General features: G+C 44.6%; 1 protein-coding gene across 2 annotated transcripts in view; it reads right to left on the bottom strand.

Moving 5' to 3' along the window:
• Nucleotides 1–19,544, bottom strand: part of LOC134601004 (leukotriene C4 synthase-like) — a 202,012-nt gene that overhangs the window by 52,979 nt on the left and 129,489 nt on the right. For both annotated transcript variants that reach the window (XM_063445416.1, XM_063445417.1), the window contains exons 2-3: nucleotides 12,536–12,631; nucleotides 10,520–10,619 (exon numbers count right to left, since the gene is read on the bottom strand). In XM_063445416.1, the coding sequence (XP_063301486.1) occupies nucleotides 10,520–10,619; nucleotides 12,536–12,631 (196 nt within the window). The remainder of the gene's footprint in view (nucleotides 1–10,519; nucleotides 10,620–12,535; nucleotides 12,632–19,544) is intronic.

Genomic DNA, 19,544 nt, shown 5'->3' with positions numbered 1-19,544 from the left:
TTGTTGGATTGAGTTTTTAAGGGTGCCTACCGTGTCTTGACACTGTTAATGTCGTCCTCTGTGACCCTGACCATTTCTGCAACATGCTGGATGTCAGCTCTCACCAGTGCAACGTCTGCTGCCAGCAGTTTCTGCATATTGAGTAGTAGTGCTTAAAGGTCCCCTTTAGTGGTGGGGGCTGAGTCGTCTTGGGCTTCAGCCTGATGTGTGTGTTCTGCCGGGGGGGCTGCTAGGATTATCGGCGCACCCCTCGTCGATTCTGAGGTCGGGCCAATGCTGGGTGGGTGTGCGGTTCGTTCCAGTTCCGATTGCCCGTACCAGAGCAACATCTCCCCTATATCTCTGACCTGCAAGCTGGTGCCAGCTGTTTGCTTTTGTGAGCGGCGGCCCATGGTGAGTGTTTCGGTGTCTGTGTCAAAGAGGGAGTGCTCCTGGTAGCTTCCGCCGAGGTAGGCCCCAAGGTTTAGTTGTGGCGTGGCACGGTAGGCCGCAGGTTTTCGCCGTTGCCTGTGTTGTTTGGGGGTCTGGAAGAACGGCATTGGATGGTGCCGTATCTTTTCTGGGTGTTGTAGGTCGGTTTTCTGGGTTTGATGGAGCTTGGGGAAGCAGATTAGTGGCAGATTGTGTCAGGAGTCTAGGGAGCTTGCTGAGATCTCGTCTGATCAGGATGGCTGCCAGGCTCCACCCCTCCCGGTACCAGAGTATTCTAATCATAGGATCATGCTAAGACTATATATATATATATATATATATATATATATATATATATATATATATATATATATATATATATATATATATATATATATATATATATATATATATATATATATATATCACTGTAATAACAGTAAGTCACAATTAGAAGTTAGGAATAGGAAGGTGTAACGGATCTCCTATACTCCAACTGAGTATATCCGCTGTAGTTCTCCCAAATCCCAAGTGAAGCAGTGATTAAAGCTCTGAGATACACAAATATTAGCATAGACTTGATGAAGGGTACAACAGGAATCTTTTATTCTGGCCAGATGGCCTGCTTTTATACACATCAGGGTTACAGTCAAACACGCCCATGACACTCCCACAACAAGCCCATAACACTCACATAACATACATAAAATGTACAAAAAATACATAGACAAATTGGAACCCCCCCAAATATTATATTGTTAAATAGCCCAGATGTGAGCACCCAAGTTCTTCAAATAGCGCTCAGATCCATGCAGTGTAGGTGAAACGCCACCGTGTTAAAGTTCTGACTGGCCGCACACATGGTCCTATGCCCAAAACAGTTCCAGGGCTTATGGTGCATTCGCTGGTCAACTTTTGGGAGCGCCTGTGGTCGCAATACGGGGTGCTCTGGCTGACTCATAGGTAGCGTTTGTGCCCCTTATTCTCAGGCACCTTCCCTCCAAACAGCGCTCCCCTAGTGTATTTCAAAGTGGTTCAAAACCGCGAACCAAGTTGTCCGGGAGCCGCACGGTCACCTCATGCCGAAAAGAGTTCCATAACATTTGCAGCCAAGGCCCGCTAAGGTGACTGGGAACCCACAAAGTCCTCATGCCAAAATGTGTTCCATAGCGGTCACGGCTATGTACCGCTGGGACTATTCGTGGGTTTGGTTCATGCGAAAGGCCAGAGAGCCAGCTTTCAGTTCCATTCGCATGCAGGGAAAGTGCCGAACCAGGGGCATCCAGGGCACATTACTAATGGTGGTTTGGGAGATTTAACTCCCGAACAGGGCCTTGTATATGGCCATGGGCGTCCACGGGGGGGGGGGGGCAAGGGGGGGCACTGCTATTTTTCGTGTGAGACTTAAAATGAACTGCCAGTAGGTGGCGCTGTGTATGGAGAGAGACAGGGATAGGAAGCTGCATCTATCCCTGCTTCTCTCTGCTGAGTGTAACCACAGGGGAGCAACACATGCAGGCAGCAGAGACAGCCTACAGATTAGGTAAGTGAGGGATGGGGTGGGGTGGGGTGGGGTGGGGTGGGATGGGGTGGGGTGGGGTGGGGTGGGGTGGGGTGGGGGGGGTTTAAAATAGCCTATATATTAGGGGAGTAAGGCATGGGGGGGCAGCCTACATATTAGGTGTGTAAGCCATGGGGGGGCAGCCTATATATATTAGGGGAGTAAGGCATGGGGGGGGCAGCCTATATATTAGGGGAGTAAGGCATGGGGGGCAGCCTACATATTAGGGGAGTAAGGCATGGGGGGGCAGCCTACATATTAGGGGAGTAAGGCATGGGGGGGGCAGCCTACATATTAGGGGAGTAAGGCATGGGGGGGCAGCCTATATGTTAGGGGAGTAAGGCATGGGGGGCAGCCTACATATTAGGGGAGTAAGGCATGGGGGCAGCCTATATATTAGGGGAGTAAGGCATGGGGGGCAGCCTATATATTAGGGGAGTAAGGCATGGGGGGAGCCTATATATTAGGGGAGTATGGCATGGGGGGGCAACCTACATATTAGGGGAGTAAGGCATGGGGGGCAACCTACATATTAGGGGAGTAAGGCATGGGGGCAACCTACATATTAGGGGAGTAAGGCATGGGGGGCAACCTACATATTAGGGGAGTAAGGCATGGGGGGCAACCTACATATTAGGGGAGTAAGGCATGGGGGGGCAACCTACATATTAGGGGAGTAAGGCATGGGGGGCAACCTACATATTAGGGGAGTAAGGCATGGGGGGCAGCCTATATGTTAGGGGAGTAAGGCATGGGGGGGCAGCCTATATGTTAGGGGAGTAAGGCATGGGGGGCAGCCTATATGTTAGGGGAGTAAGGCATGGGGGGGGGCAGCCTATATGTTAGGGGAGTAAGGCATGGGGGGGCAGCCTATATGTTAGGGGAGTAAGGCATGGGGGGGCAGCCTATATGTTAGGGGAGTAAGGCATGGGGGGGCAGCCTATATGTTAGGGGAGTAAGGCATGGGGGGGCAGCCTATATGTTAGGGGAGTAAGGCATGGGGGGGCAGCCTATATGTTAGGGGAGTAAGGCATGGGGGGGGCAGCCTATATGTTAGGGGAGTAAGGCATGGGGGGGCAGCCTATATGTTAGGGGAGTAAGGCATGGGGGGCAGCCTATATGTTAGGGGAGTAAGGCATTGGGGGGGGCAACCTATATATTAGGGGAGTAAGGCATGGGGGGGCAGCCTATATATTAGGGGAGTAAGGCATGGGGGGCAGCCTATATATTAGGGGAGTAAGGCATGGGGGGCAGCCTATATATTATGGGAGTAAGGCATGGGGGGCAGCCTATATATTATGGGAGTAAGGCATGGGGGGGCAGCCTATATATTATGGGAGTAAGGCATGGGGGGGCAGCCTATATATTAGGGGAGTAAGGCATGGGGGGGCAGCCTATATATTAGGGGAGTAAGGCATGGGGGGCAGCCTATATATTAGGGGAGTAAGGCATGGGGGGCAACCTACATATTAGGGGAGTAAGGCATAGGGGGCAACCTATATATTAGGGGAGTAAGGCATAGGGGGGCAACCTATATATTAGGGGAGTAAGGCATAGGGGGCAACCTATATATTAGGGGAGTAAGGCATAGGGGGCAACCTATATATTAGGGGAGTAAGGCATCGGGGGGCAACCTATATATTAGGGGAGTAAGGCATCGGGGGGCAACCTATATATTAGGGGAGTAAGGCATGGGGAGCAGCCTATATGTTAGGGAAGTAAGGCATTGGGGGGGGCAACCTATATATTAGGGGAGTGTCAGGGTGGCGGTCCGATGCCCGGGACCCAGACACTATCCGGGCGGTGGTGCAGGACCGGGACCCAATATGCCTGATGATCCGAGTAGGAGTAACAGTGTGGAAGTAGAATAGCAGGGTCTGGAGCAGGGTGACCAAGGAGTCTGGAGCAGGCCACAAACCAAGATCCTGTAGCAGCTTAGTGGAAGCCAGAGCAGACATATGCTGAGATGTATCCAGTACTAGAAACAAGATAAAGCTAGGATAGACACCAAACAAGAAAACAAGACAAAACTAGTAGAACCCAGAACCAGAGAAGGATAGTAAGCTAAACCCAGAACATATACACAAGACATGAGGAAAACATGAACATAACATGGGCAAGACTGGACAGGACTGGATATACAAACTAAAACAAGACAAGATAAAATAGGCAAAACAAGAGGAGGCATAACTAAGCACTAATGAGAAAAGTATGGGGATTTAGTTACACTATATGATCATACATTGCATAAGCCTGCCACAACGCCAATGTACCCCATATTCAGCAGGTCCTACACTGCCTAATGTTCACTAAAAGAACCATACTAGACCAATAGTACTTACCTGCAAGAAAGGGCAGAAGTCTTGAGCAGCTGCCTGCAGGAACTCTGGAACCAAAGGGAAAATGGAAAACAACGGGTGTGGCAAAAAACAAACATTTAAATGAAACCAAGAGACTGGGAAATCCAGGGACGGAATATAAGAATGAACCCAGAAACCCAGCAATAAAGAAAACCAGACACAGAATAGAAACCCAAAAACCAAGAAATACTAAACAAGAATAGTAAAATGAGTACTGGATACCAGAAGCCAAGTCCAGACATAGAACAGAGCAGCGCACATCATGACAGGGAGTAAGGCATGGGGGGGGGGGGCAGCCTATATATTAGGGGAGTAATGCATGGGGGGCAGTCTATATATTAGGGGAGTAAGGCATGGGGGGGCAGCCTATATATTATGGGAGTAAGGCATGGGGGGCAGCCTATATATTAGTGGAGTAAGGCATGGGGGGCAGCCTATAGATTAGGGGAGTAAGGCATGGGGGGGGAAGCCTATATATTAGGCAAGTGAGGCATGGGGGGCAGCCTATATGTTAGGCAAGTGAGGCATGGGGGGCAGCCTATAGATTAGGCAAGTGAGGCATGGGGGGGCAGCCTATAGATTAGGCAAGTGAGGCATGGGGGGCAGCCTATAGATTAGGCAAATGAGGCGTGTGGGGGGGGGGCTAAATGAAGAGTCAGCAAGGAGCAGGAAGAGTCTGCAAGGAGCAGGGGCAGCAAGGGGCAGGAAGGGTCTGCAAGGAGCACAAAGGCAAAGTTGAAGAAGGAGCAGAACGGTACAGCAAGGAGCACAAAGCTAAAGTAGAAGAAGGAGCAGAAAGGAATCAGAATGAGATAGGAGCAGAAGGGCGCAAAATAAGCAGAAAGGTAAAGGAGCAGAAGGAGCCAAATATAGAAACAGTGTCAGAAGAAAAAGAAGACTGTTAAATTAAGGCGAGGTAAAGGAGATTGGAGCAGGAAGGACAAATGAAGTGAACCCTCCACTTTATTCTGGACACCACATCATAAGGCTTTGGTACCTGTGCCTGGCAGGGAAACTCTGGACCTTCTCATCTCCCCAGGTAAAAAAAAATATCAGTGTTAATGTGTTCACTTTTATTTACTGAGTGTCAGGAAGCACAGAGTGCAGCTGGGTAGGGGTGTTGCTGATTGGCTAGAGCATCAGTTGGTACTCTAAGCCAATCAATAGCTCCCCATTCATAAAAAAGTTTAAAAAAATTATGAACCGGGAACTAGCGATTGGCTTAGAGCGTCAGCTGACCATTCTAGCCAATCAGCGGCACCCATGACTGACGTCAATCTGCACTTCCTAACACTCCGTTTCAGATGCCGAATACCACTGAGGGAACTGGAGCTGGAGGAAGCCTTTGGGGTTAAACCATTTGAGAGCGGTTTAACCCCTTAAAGGAAAGAGCACCCAGGGGCTTCCTGGCATCATAGCATTTTCATTTAGATTAAGTTGTTATGGTGACCAGAATGTTCCTTTAATTTGCTTAAAGGAACACTATAGTGTCAGGAATACAAACATGTATTCCTGACACCCTAGTTGTGAAAACGCTATTAACCCTGGCTTTAAGTGATAATGACTATGCTCCTCCCCTTCATGACACTGTCAAAAAGGGGCCAAGCATAGATGTCATTACAATTATGCCCCCCCCCTGGAAAAATTCCTGCGGACGCCCATGTATATGGCCCATAGTCGGTGAGCAGGAGGCCAGCTTCTAAAACAAATTACTCACATTTTGTCCATTGGCGAATCTTCCTCGGCACTGCTGTGGAATCTTTCTCGAGGGACATCACCCTGGATGTGGGCCTCCAGGATGACAATTTAATCCAATGCTCCACATAGAGGAGCACTGTCAACCTTAGGTGTGATGCACCTAAGATTCTGCCTTAGAATATCATGTAAAACAATGTGTTACGGTATAAGAACTGGGAAGTAATAGTCCTGGCTCTCACACCCCGAAAACTTGGAGTCATCACTTGAAGCTACACTTTCAAGCCTTCTAATATTTAAAATAAAGGGCCTTAAGAGGGTAAGACTGAAAGCACTATAAAACTTGAATAGGATAAAGTTGTTATTGTGTCTATGAGTGGTAGTGTGACAGAGGGCAGGCCTGTTCTGTGAAATCTTAGGTGAATAACAATGTAACTTTTTAACTTTTAATAACAATGTATGCTACTAAAATGTAAGTTAGAACAATAACAATGTATTTTTTTAAATTTTGTTTTAATTCTTTATTTTTGATGTGCATGGAAATACAAAAAGGCTTAAAGTGTCACTCCAGCCAGATTAGACATTCAAAGTAATGTGCAAGATAAAACATGGGCATAGCATTTGTTGAATCTGTACAATTTTCAAGATAATAACATTTAACATGAAGTTAACAGGCTTATTCCGACTGCTGGGTTGGTATAATTGAGCTTAGCATGTATAAAGACAGGAAAGCAATAATCGTGTTTAACATTCGAGTTCCATATTAAGTCTATCACATATTAAAATAATGGGAAAACAAGCTAGATATGCTCGATGGAACATCCGTGAATGGTATACTAGGCTAAACATAGGGTGCTCAAACATGCTAAAATAAACTATGTGGGGTGCTGTTAGGTACAGTCGAGTTTTGGTGCTACTTACTATCAGACCCTAGGATTGAGAAATGTCCAGTTATTGAGAGATGGCAGCTGAGGGCAGTGGTGTAGAGGGAGCAAGGCAATGCTTCCTTCCAGCCCCATGACCAAATGGAGGCTGTTTGTCACAGACTTGGAGTTTCTGAAAGTCCAACTCCATCCCATCTGTGGGGGAATGAAGGCTTTGGTGATCTTGTGCTGCCAACGACGAGCTTTCCTTTGTCTGAGTAGGCAATGCCTCAGGGAGAGGCCCCATGGGAGAAAGAGGCAAGGTAGGGAAAAGAAAGAAAATAAATGAAAGAGAAGAAGAAAGAATAGAGAAAAGAGTAGGAAAACAGCAAGGGAAAGAAAAAAACAAAAGGTATATATGTATATGCGCATGTATGTAGGTATATGTAGATATATACGTATACATGTACAGGGTGCAGCAGAACCGATTAAGCAGTGATGGGTTATAAAAAATTAACTGAGGTATATAGAGAAAAACTGTTTTTATTTTCTAATTCATCAGTAAATGCCATTTTATATTTATTACGTTTTTAAAATAATGTCCTCGAGACGGCAGCTATTAGCAGCAACACACTGTCGGAGACGATCTCTGAAGTTTTGTACAACTCGTTCACACATATTGCGGGGTATGGCGTTAACGTCTTTAAGAATCTGCTCCCTTAACTCTGGTAGGGTGTGAGGGCGATGTTTGAACACTTTTTTTTCTCCAGATATCCCCAAAGAAGAAAAATCGCAAATTCTCAAATCTGGTGACCGCGCCGGTCACCCCACATCACACCTCAGAGAGACCAGATGTCCGGGAAACATTTCTTTCAAAACATTGAGTGAATTTCAGTCTGTGTGGGCTGTAGACCCATCCTGTTGGAACCAGAACTCCCCCAATTCCTCTTCTTCAACAATTTCTTCCATTCTGGGCTGCAGAAAATTTTCCAACATTGAGACATAACATTCAGAATTCACAGGGGGCGGGGCCTGGCAGCCAAGATGGCCAGACGTGCTGCAGCTCGGCTCCTGCACAAACAGGCAGAAAAAAGCCAATTTTCCTCTGCTAGCAAACTACAATCAACTGTGCCCGAGCATCAACTTGAAGCAGCAAGGACCGGCAGCACCAGCAAGCAAAAACACGCTGCACAGCCATGCAGCACGCAGCGCTGAAACACGCTGCACAGCCATGCCATCAGGCAGTCTAATCATGGGGCCTGAAGGGAATAACAGCCAGGCAGTCGGGGGAGGCGGACGATCTCCCGTCGCCGGGGGCGCATCTCTCAGCAACAGCCCTGATACCCCGCAACCCCCCCCCCTCTGGACCGGTGGTTGATATCCCGGTCCCCGCTGGGGAACCCCATCTCTCTGCACCCTCTGACTCTCCCACCGGGCTGGAGACCGCATGGTGAGCCTAAAATGGCCGCCGACCCGCGGATCCTACAGCCCCAGAAAGTCACTGGCAGCCTGAAATGGAGGGAAAGCTTTGAAGCTCGATTTGACCAACTCTGCCAGGAGTTTTGGGCGCGTATCTCTGACAGACAACTCACCCCCAGCACACAACCACTGGAACATCTACCATGCCCTGAGCTGAGGGCCCAAGTGGTGACACAGCAACCCAGCCACCCAAGCGCCTGGAAGTCTCCCAAGCATCCTGAGCGACCCCAGACCTATACCTGCACCAAGCGACGACGGAGATCCCCTGGGAAAACAACAGGAAAAGGAGCTCGGGTGGAAATAAAGCAGAAGCACAGTCCCTCCCCAGCAACCTGCAAGCCTGAAGTCCAGCCTGACATACCAACCTGCCTGAGAGAGAAAGAGGACACTGAGTTTACAGGGAAGGGAGCCGGCTCAAGGCGACCTCTTTGTGGCATAGGCTGAAATTAGTCTGTCCAGCATGAGACCATAGTGCAGCTAAGTCTGTCCTTTCTCTGTGTCCTTAGATTAATTCCCAGCGGCTACTATGCTACTGAATAGATTGAGAATTACCTTTTTATATTTACTCACTTAGTGTCAGGCTACAAAGCATGTCTTCATTAACCCTTATGCATATTCACTTGCTGACACATCTTGAGTTCACATGTTTAATGGTTCAATAGCGTGTTACCTTACTATATTTAATCACTCAGTGTCAGGCTACAAGCATTTCTCCATCAACCCTGATATATACTCATTCACTGACACATCTTGATTTAACTTGTGAAAAAAAAAATGTGCAGTTATCAATTACATGCCATACTATCCTGTCTCTTGAAATGTTTATGGTTGCCGTTGTGGCATAACAAGCATGATTGTTAATCTTTTTGCGCAACAAAAATAAAGAATTTAAAAAAAAAAACATTCAGAATTCACAGTTACGGTCACGCCTTCCTTCTCAAAAAAGTACAGGCTTATCACGCCAAATTGTGATCCGGCACACCACACCGTTAGTTTAGGGGAATGTAGTGGTCTTTCATGAATCATTCAGGGGTTATTTTGAGCCCAGAAGCAGAAATTTTGCTTATTCACAGCTCCACTGAGATGAAAATGTACCTTGTCACTACTGAAGAAAGCTGCTGCGGGAGGGGTCTGTGCAAGCATTTGCTCATACAGATTTCTGCGATTGGCGTAATCTGCTACATTCAATTCCTGAGCCAACATCCTCTTGTAGGGATAAAACTGCAAATCTAAATGAAGAATCCTCCTCCGACTGCAGTCTGACATTCCCAAAGCAACAGCATGCTTTTGAACAGAACATCCTGGCGACTGCTCAATTGCTTCTATCACCAGCTGCACATTTTCTGGGGTTCTTATGGACCTGCATCAGTCATATGTACCTCTTCTCAGCGTGGTACCAGTTTCCTCCAACCGCCTAACCCATGACCAAATTGTGTACGCATTAGGAACTGTATTGTTGTGCTGAATGTTGAACCGTCACCGAAAAGCTCTTTGAATCGCGATCACAGACTGGTTGTTTTTTAAATACGCCTGCACTCTGGTCCAAACCATATTGGCTACTGAAATAGGGTGATGGACGGAACACAATGAGATTAGGTGCACTTGCCTCCCCCCACCACAGCCCAAGCATTGACCCTTCAAAACTTGCTTAATTGGTTCTGCTGCACCCTGTATATGTGTATGTATGAATGTATATATGTATATAAGTAGATACATAAATAAAGAAGATATGATGGCTAAGCCTGAGTATAAGAAGGATTTTGATTTAAAAGGATAAGATCTGGAAGGATTAATATAAATATTACGTCTATGATTGGAGGTATAGGAATGTGTTTTTTTTTTGGTTTTTGTTTTCCCCTCTCTCCTTCTAAGCATGGAAATGGCTTGAAGATGAACAAACAAATAAATAACTATTGATAAGACAGTCTCTATCAAATGCTAGGGGGTCAATTCAATGTTCATAAATTAACAATGAAGATATTAAATATTGTTGCAAATTGTGCAAAGGTTATGGAAGATGTTGCTAAACGCAAACATTATCAGTTTAATAAGTTGATAATCAAGTATATAGAAATGTATTTACATTTATTGGAAATAAAAAATCAATAATAAAAATGAAATTTCGAAGAAAAAAACAACTAATTGCTTACTGTGCTCTGAAAACCCTTTCAAATTCTGGCGATCCAGATGTGCTAGGAGGGGACACTTTGTATTTCCGCCTGGCAGCAATCACCTGTAGTGCAAAGTAGGCTGAAAGAAGAACACATTATTTTACTTAAACCCCTTAAGGACCAAACTTCTGGAATAAAAGGGAATCATGACATGTCAGACATGTCATGTGTCCTTAAGGGGTTAACATATTATAAAGGGCTTTTTCATATAAATACAATAGTCGCAGATGATGCACTGAATAAGTGAGGTAAGCTAGAGGACACTCCAAATGCCATAACCTCTACAGTGTATGCGCCTTATCATCTCAAAGATTGTGAGCCACAACTCACGGTTTTGAGAATTTATTTATTTTAAAATTCTAATATAGTTCTCTTATTCAGAGTGCTTTAAAAAGGAAAGGGATACTCTCAGCACCAAACAATACTCTGTGCTGCGTGCAACTACCTTACATGGATCTCAGCAGAGCAGCATGGCAAGGGCTGAAATGTAAGTAATACTTGAACCCTCACATAAGTGGCACCTAGAAAGGTTTCAGGACACTACAGAAATAGGAATACATGTTGCATTGATAAAGGGTCAACCCAAAACATCTGTATCCCTGTTTTGTGCTTCAACAAACATTGGCAGCACATTTTAGTTCATTTCCATGCATCTGATAGTGATACCCTATTTTTTTTGAATTTGCCAAAGTAATCTAACTCTGAAATGAACCTCTCTCTAACCTTAAAGCAACACTTTAATGGTAGAAATATAATATAACAGGTGTTCCTAATGCAATAGCCCCCAGTTAACAGTTTAGGTAATGGCCCCCACCTGTAGGGAAAACAGCAATTTTATTAAACTTTTCACCCTCGCACTGCCATACCGCATAATGACTGAGATCATCAAGATTGATGATCACAGTAAATCCAATTTCCCATAGGCAAAACGTCACACTGCAATGATCAGATGTTCTCTATAAGTATCACTTGACTATTTCAGCAGAAGTGCCCCTAGTGGTCATCAGTGTGATATCCACTAGAGGCATTTAAAAATTTGCAATGAAAACATTGCCCTACCTGCAGAACATAAATATATTTTAGTTGGTTTTATACCTTTATTAAACTCACTTAATCTGATTCAATTCCCCCTGAACATAGATCCGTTCACTAGCGCAGGGAATACCGTGAATCTATGTTCGGGAAAACTTCTCCCAACATAGATTAGCTTAATAGCACAGGGAATACTTGAACATAGACCACCTCTCGAAAGGGGGGAATCCATTGAATTCCCACGCTAGAGAGCTGGTCGTAAGTGCAAGCCGTCATAAAACAGGTAGGCCATAAAGTGAGGACCACCTCTAAGGCGTTATGAATACAGGTTAGTATTCCGAACACTTTAGGGTTTCTTTGGAAAAATAAATATTTTTAAACAATTATGGAGAGAGTTTAAAACATAGATATCGATCCGCATTATTTGCATGAAACTATGAAAGTGGTGTTTATTTCCATATCAGGACTGACTGCAGATATATTATCAGTGACTGTACACCTGCCCTGGTGTACTTTTGTTGCCATTTTATTTTTTTTGATTGGCGAGGTTTACACAGTGGAGGATTTTTTGTCAAAGGCAGCTATTGCTAGGCTACAATGGCATTACCTGAGACATATGCAGCCTACATAAAGCACACATTAGCATTGTTGTTTTATTTCTATCTTATTACTGTCAGACTTCTAGAATATCAGATTTAGCATTTTGGTGTATACTCAGTCCTCACAGCCACAGTTAAGTTAAACTTTAAACTTGTGAGATCTAAATGTATCACAGTGCTATTTACTAAAGTAAGAATTCAAGGTGAATTCAATGTGAATTCCAAATTTAAGGACAGAGTAGCTGAATGGATAGCATTGCTGAGACTTTTTCCAGTTTGATGTTTCATTTGAAATTCCCCTTGAATTCTCACTTTAGTAAATAATCCTAATTATTATATTCAGTATACATGCTACGCTCTGTACCTTGTTCCAGAATTCCAAGCAACGTGACAGCGCCAAGTAAGACAATATGATGTAACATCTTGCGTGAGCAGACTATTTCAGCTTGATATCTTCTCGCTAGCAAGACAAATTCAAATGTCTTGGTTAAAGGACATTTCATCCAGTGATGTTAAAAAGTAAAGCATATCATGTAACTAGTAATGCAAGTCAGGGTTATTTACTAAAGTGAGAATTCAAAGTGAAATTCAAATTTAAGGTTAGAGTAGCCAAAAAAAATAGCTGACTTAGAGAACTTTTCCGGTTTGGTTATTTTGACATTAAATTCACTTTGAATCCTCACTTTAGTGAATAACCTTGAGGGAGTTTTTACATGTAGTTTTCTCTACTCCTAATACTCCTTAACAAAGCTAAGCCCCGCCTATCTATGTAGAAAAATCACATAGCTTGAGCCCATGGGGAACTGCCAGGGTCACAAGAGTCACAATTGTGATCAGACCCAGAAATCCACCTGTCAGGGGGGCCAAATCTGGAAGCCCCCACCCCTGCAAAATTACTACTTAATATATTTTCTATTTGGAATATTAAATAACATTAAAACCCTTCAAGAGAGAAGGTGTAGACCACTTTAAACACTTTCTCGCAGTCTTGGCATTCAATAAATGAGTCCGAGTGCTAACATAGAGTTCCCATGGCAATGCTATGACTCATTCGATGAGGGCTGGCCAGTGGAGTGCTTACAGTAGCCTGCACCAGCTGAGGGTGCAGACCATATGCTCTCCTACTGGGCCATTATATGGGAGCCCAAGCTGGACTGCCAGGGATTAATGTATTATATAGCCTGTCCCTGCAAAAGTTAGTCAGGAAGGGGTAATATAATGCACTTTTGATTTTTTATTCATACTTTATCACGTGAGAACAAAAATCTGAGGAGAAGCTTCCTATGCATCCTCCCACAGACAAACCCACACACATCCCACATCCCACTCAAACAATCTCACACATTCCACGCATCCAAACCCCATACATAAATATTGCAGTCAGCTTGGATCGCCCACATCCCACTCAGTCAAACCCACATACATTCCAGTTAGCAAGTTCAACACACACATCACAGTTTGCTACCCACTCCCACATGCACATACACATGGGGGGAAAAGGGGGATCCTTTAGAATTTCTTGCACTAGGGCCCTGACTTTAACACAAAAGTAAATTGAATCATATACAAAGCCGGGAATAAAAAGGTATACAAGTACAGACATTGAACAGAAGTTTGAATTGTACTTTATGATTGCGATTAGAAGGTCCCCCAGAAAATAGAGCAACAGTACCTTGTTTGCTGTATAGAGTAAAGAGATGAAGAGGGGTCTTCCTCTAGTGCACAGTTTCTCAACCTGTGTTGCACGTACCCGATGGGTTACATGCACCCCAGGAAGGGGGTACGCCAAGAGCTGGCCAGCTGGGGTTAGTATGGAGGTGGAGGTAGTGCGGAGGCATTTTGGAAGATATACTGTTCAAGAGCTTCCAGAACTACTCCCTCGAGTGCTCTATGGTGATACCTGTATACTCCAGCCCTGACATCACTAAACAGAGCACGATAGATTGGTGCTGGAAGAGCACGAAGATTACACAAATCTAACACTGGATCCCAGGGAAAGGATCCCCACTAGACCCCCAGGTAAAAGATTCCCACTGCACTCCTGAGAAAGGATCCATTCCAGCTCCCCCAAAGGTAGAGTGTCTGAGCGGAGTCTGTTAGTGAATTTGTGTATCAGTAAGTATTTCTGTCAGTGTGTGCAGGGTCGTTGTGTCCTTTAGGCTAAGTAGGCGGCCACCTAGGGTACCTACTTAGGGGGGCACCAGCAGTGGCTTTACTGCTTGTCTGGCCGCCCCCTATCAAGTGGGATTGATTATATATAGCAGGCCGTGGCGGCCGCCGGCCACATTACCGGGCACTAGGGAGCACTTATGTGTTGACTAGCGCCCGGTAGAACGTCGGTCTGGCATTCACCACAGCCTGCTAAGTCAGGACCCCTCTCCCAGTCAAGCACAGCAGCAGCGCAAGGTCGCTTCATTCACTAGCTCCTGACCCTTGGGGACAAATGGGTGGGAGAATAACAGGAAATGGGGCTTGGGAAAAAATGGACGGCCGCCGGGCGCAGTAAAGAAAACAGGAATGAAGAGCAAAGTGCAATGAAGATAAGAGAGAATGCACAGTGTGTTTCATAGAATGTGTGTCAGTATGTTTCAGTCAGTATGTTTGTGTATGTCAGTCTGCTTGGGTCTGTGTGTGTGTGTATGTATGTATGGGTCTGTGTGTGCGTGTATGTGTGTATGTATGGGTCTTTGTGTGTGTGTGTATGTATGGGACTGTGTGTGTGTGTGTATATATGGGTCTGTGTGTGTGTGTGTATATATGGGTCTGTGTGTGTGTGTGTATGCATGAGTCTGTGTGTGTGTGTGTATGCATGAGTCTGTGTGTGTATGTATGTATAGGTGTGTGTATGGGTCTCTGTGTGCCTGCATGGGTCAGTGTGTGTCTGCATGGGTCAGTGTATGTGTATGGGTCAGTGTGTGTGTTTTTATGAGTCAGTGTGTGTGTGAATGTATCGGTCTGTATATGGGTCAGCATGTGTCTGCATGGGTCAGTGTGTGTTTGTATGTATGGGTCTGTTTGTGTGTATGGGTCTCTGTGTGTGCATGGGTCAGCGTGTGTCTGTATGGGTCAGTGTGTGTGTCTTTATGAGTCAGTGTGTGTCTGCATGGGTCGGTGTGTCTGTATGGGTCAGTGTGTGTGTCTTTATGAGTCAGTGTGTGTCTGCATGGGTCGGTGTGTTTGTGTATGGGTCAGTGTATGTAAGTCTGCATAAGTGGGTGGAATGAATGGTGCAGCCAAACTTTTTTCGCCTAGGGCGGAAAAAATCCTTACACCGGCCCTGAGTGTGTGTCATATCAGTGAGAGTGTGTCTGTCAGTAAGCGTGTGTGTCAGTGTTCTCTGTGTGTGAGTGTGTGTGCCAGTTTCCCCTGTTTGTAACTGTGTGTGTGTCAGACGCAGTGTTAAATATCAGTTAATTTAGAATTTAGGGGTACTTAGGAATTCTGTTTACAAACATACAAAAAGGAAGCCCTGTGCTCAAACTAACATTACTCCCGGGTGGCAGCAATGAGTATAGTACACATCAGCCCCAATACGTACAATAATAAACAAAAAAAGTTCCTTGTCCACTATCCCAAATCCCTATGCATATTTAAATACTGGAGGCTTTTTAATATCACTTCAATGGCAATTAAAGTGTCTGCTCTCCTGCCACATCAAAGAAAATCTCTTAAGTGAGTCCTACACTAACAATTCACCTTGCTGCCTTTAGCTAAAAGGTAAAATCTCTAAGGAGACAGAGAGGGAAATTTGTCTAAATCCCTACACACTTACTAAACGTTAATATAGAAAACATGGGGCTGGCAGAAGCATTGTAATATGTTTGTGTAATACAAAAGCATTTAGAAACATGCAAAACTAAGCCCTGTGCTCAAATTCCCACTACTCCTGGGCAGCAGTGACTATACTAAACCACAGCCCCAATACATACAACAAAACTAGAAACGCTACTTCTGCACTATCCCAAATCCCTAAGGAATTTGTTTTAGACCTGCAGGGGTACTTCTCTTTAAAAGGATGCAAAACACAGGTCTTGTGGAATCCAGAGGGAATGAAGAGTATTCAAAATAAAGATCAAGGTGGCAGATAAAAAACTGCCTAACTGTAATTCCAAAGTAGAACAGAAATAGCAGGTATAAGAAAAGTCCATAAAACAATTCCAGGTTTAACACGGAAAGATATTATTCAAGTCCAGCAACTCAAAAAACTAAAGTCGAGATCTTTTGTAGAATGTACAGGGAGGTTGATTTTACTGTATAAAGATATCTACAGGTTAAAGTCTCGTAAGTGGCAGGTATAATAAGAGGCAGGTTATCCAGGAAATAGATAACAGGAGTTCCCAGTAGAAAAGGAATTCTTACAAGCACTTGGAGGTTAACACAGGTAACTTGAAAGTAAACATGGAACTCAGGAAACTAAATTGAGGTTTAACAGAAAATTCGAATTAGGACAGCCCTAATTTCTATCAGGATGGATTTTAAAAAATAATTTTTCAAATAATGCTGAGCATTGAAAGTTTTCATGTAGAGAGCTTTCCTGAACGTTAGTATATCTTTCAAAAGTCCTAGGTTTGGTGAAACAGTCTCATATTCAAGGCCCATCCTGGTTTTGCTCTTTAGTTTTCCACACCTGGGGACACCAGAGATCAAGTCCTCATAAACTACTACTACTAGGGAGAAGTCCTGGGTCTGAGCAGGACAGTTCGTGGTGAGCTTTGACAGGCAGCTAGCTGGGAGAAGAAATTAGTACACACGGATAGCATATCTGTATGCAAAATCAAGTTTATTAAGCAAAAAGTATTGAGTATAATAGACATTTCATTCAATGTATTCCAAAGAGTGGTACAAAACGAAACAATTTCATTGGCTAGTATATTTTAGAGAAGGATGTTGCTGGACTCACTGTGTAACACTTTACCTTTTATATACTGTCTTATATGAAGATCATTAGCTTTATTTTATTCACTTCAAAATATATAATTCCCTGCACACTATATTATATACTTTATATATGTGTCTGTAAGTTATTATCACTTAATAAAACTTATGCTCATGGTTATTTACTAATATACGTGTACGCAACTAAAAACATGAAACATTATTAAGTCTTTCTGGAGGTTAGCAGCTAAGCAGAGGGCAAACACATCCTTATCTAGGGTGTATTGGAAGCAAAATAGCAGGGCAGGATAAACTTAAAGGAACACTATAGTCACCTAAATTACTTTAGCTAAATAAAGCAGTTTTAGTGTATAGATCATTCCCCTGCAATTTCACTGCTCAATTCACTGTCATTTAGGAGTTAAATCACTTTGTTTCTGTTTATGCAGCCTTAGCCACACCTCCCCTGGCTATGATTGACAGAGCCTGCATGAAAAAAAAACTGGTTTCACTTTCAAACAGATGTAATTTACCTTAAATAATTGTATCTCAATCTCTAAATTGAACTTTAATCACATACAGGAGGCTCTTGCAGGGTCTAGCAAGCTATTAACATAGCAGGGGATAAGAAAATCTTAATTAAACAGAACTTGCAATAAAGAAAGCCTAAATAGGGCCTCTATACAGGAAGTGTTTATGGAAGGCTGTGCAAGTCACATGCAGGGAGGTGTGACTAGGGTTCATAAACAAAGGGATTTAACTCCTAAATGGCAGAGGATTGAGCAGTGAGGCTGCAGAGGCATGTTCTATACACCAAAACTGCTTCATTAAGCTGAAGTTGTTCAGGTGACTATAGTGTCCCTTTAAATTAGCCAGGTAGAGCTGAGCTATGACTTTGTTTTTTTTGTTTTTTGTTTTTTTTATTCTTTATTTTTGGTGTGCATAAGAGTAATTACAAGCTTTGGTGCACCACAACAGCGACATCAAGGTACAATATTGAACATTTGCATTACAGGTTGTGGTAAATGATAGTCAGGCACAAATTTAGTTAAAGTAACATTTTAGCAATTGTTTAGGTTCTCGAGTAGCTTGAGCTTTTAAGCATGCAATGCAACTAACATGTATAAACAAATTTGACTCAGTAGCTTAAAGTAAGTATTAGTAGTATGAACACGCTGAACTACGCTTGCCTGTGCTTAAGAGAGGGACATGCATTCCATACATAGATATCTGGGCTGATTAGTCTTACACCTATCCTTTTTAAAATTACATGTCTAGCTAGGTACACAGATGAGTTAAATGAATGACATCAAGCCTATATGTTTGGTAGATGGTATACTATGCTGAATGGTTTAAGCTTCAAACACATTGTTAACCTATGAGATCCTGCAAGTAGTGGTGCCACAGCAGTATTCCACCCCGGCTGGTCTGGACTTCTTGGGTTGGTGTATGCAGCATAGGGTTGTCCGGTGTGATTGCGGTGGACATGGGAGCCCAAAGCGAGCCATGCCAGTAACAGTCAGTACCGGATCTCTCCATGAGTGGTATGATGGCAGTCTGTCACCTACACAAAAGGGTATCGCAGTCCAGAGCCATTCAGGAAGAATAGAAGTAAAAATGATAAGGTGTGAAAAAAGTAAAAAGTAAAACCACCGTTGTTGGGCCTGTCCTTATGCCTGTTACTGTCCCCAGAGTGTTGTTTGTTCCATCGATGTTGTGAAACTGCATAGGGGGCTCTGTGTGGTCGGCAAGTCCGAGGCTGGTGTCAGCAATCTTCATTGGGTGAAGAGGTGTGGAGGTCCGTGCATGAGGGTCTCATAATGTGGGCGAGTGATGAGCGTTGTTGATGTGCGTCTTTGCTTCGATGCCAGCTCGGATTTACCGGAGGTGCCACGTGTGGGTCGCTTCGGTCGGCCTTTTTTCAGGCCCAGTTTCAGGGCTATCAGGTGAGTGGCGCTTCCGAGGGCGGCGCTCGCCACCTGTGTCCTCCACCTCTTTCCCTATCCCATTTCCCATGCAGGTAGATGGCATGAGTATATGCGGGCTTTTCTCTAGTGAGGATGTAGCTCCGTGGGTTGTTTTCGCCTGCGTTCGCATAAGGTTGTGTATTGTGGTACATGCCGCATTGCCGCCATTTTAGAGGCCCAGCTCGTGGTGTGCGCCGTCAGGCAGGTCCGATGTTGGGCTTTGTAGGGCAAGGGTTCCCTCCGGTGGGGACCGAGATAACCCCCCCCGGTCCATGTGGGGGGGAGGCGAGGCCTGTGAGGTGCATCACAAGGCTGTTGCGGGGCAGTCAGGTTCGCAAGTAGGACGGCGGCCGTCCGTCCTGCTCTCCACCCGCATAGGCCGCAGACCCCGAAGTCCCATTTCACCCACAGGGGGCTCTGGCACTCCCGATCTCAGGGCCCGCGGTGGATCCAGCCTCAGCCCGGACACTAGATATGGCTTCAGGTCACACAATATGCCGAAATAGCTTAAGTTTTTAGCCAAATTTGATC

The sequence above is a fragment of the Pelobates fuscus genome, chromosome 3 (assembly GCF_036172605.1).
Source record: "Pelobates fuscus isolate aPelFus1 chromosome 3, aPelFus1.pri, whole genome shotgun sequence".
Classification (NCBI taxonomy): domain Eukaryota; kingdom Metazoa; phylum Chordata; class Amphibia; order Anura; family Pelobatidae; genus Pelobates; species Pelobates fuscus.
The sequence above is the reverse complement of the archived record's forward strand: the minus strand, read 5'-3'. Positions and strand labels throughout refer to the sequence as shown.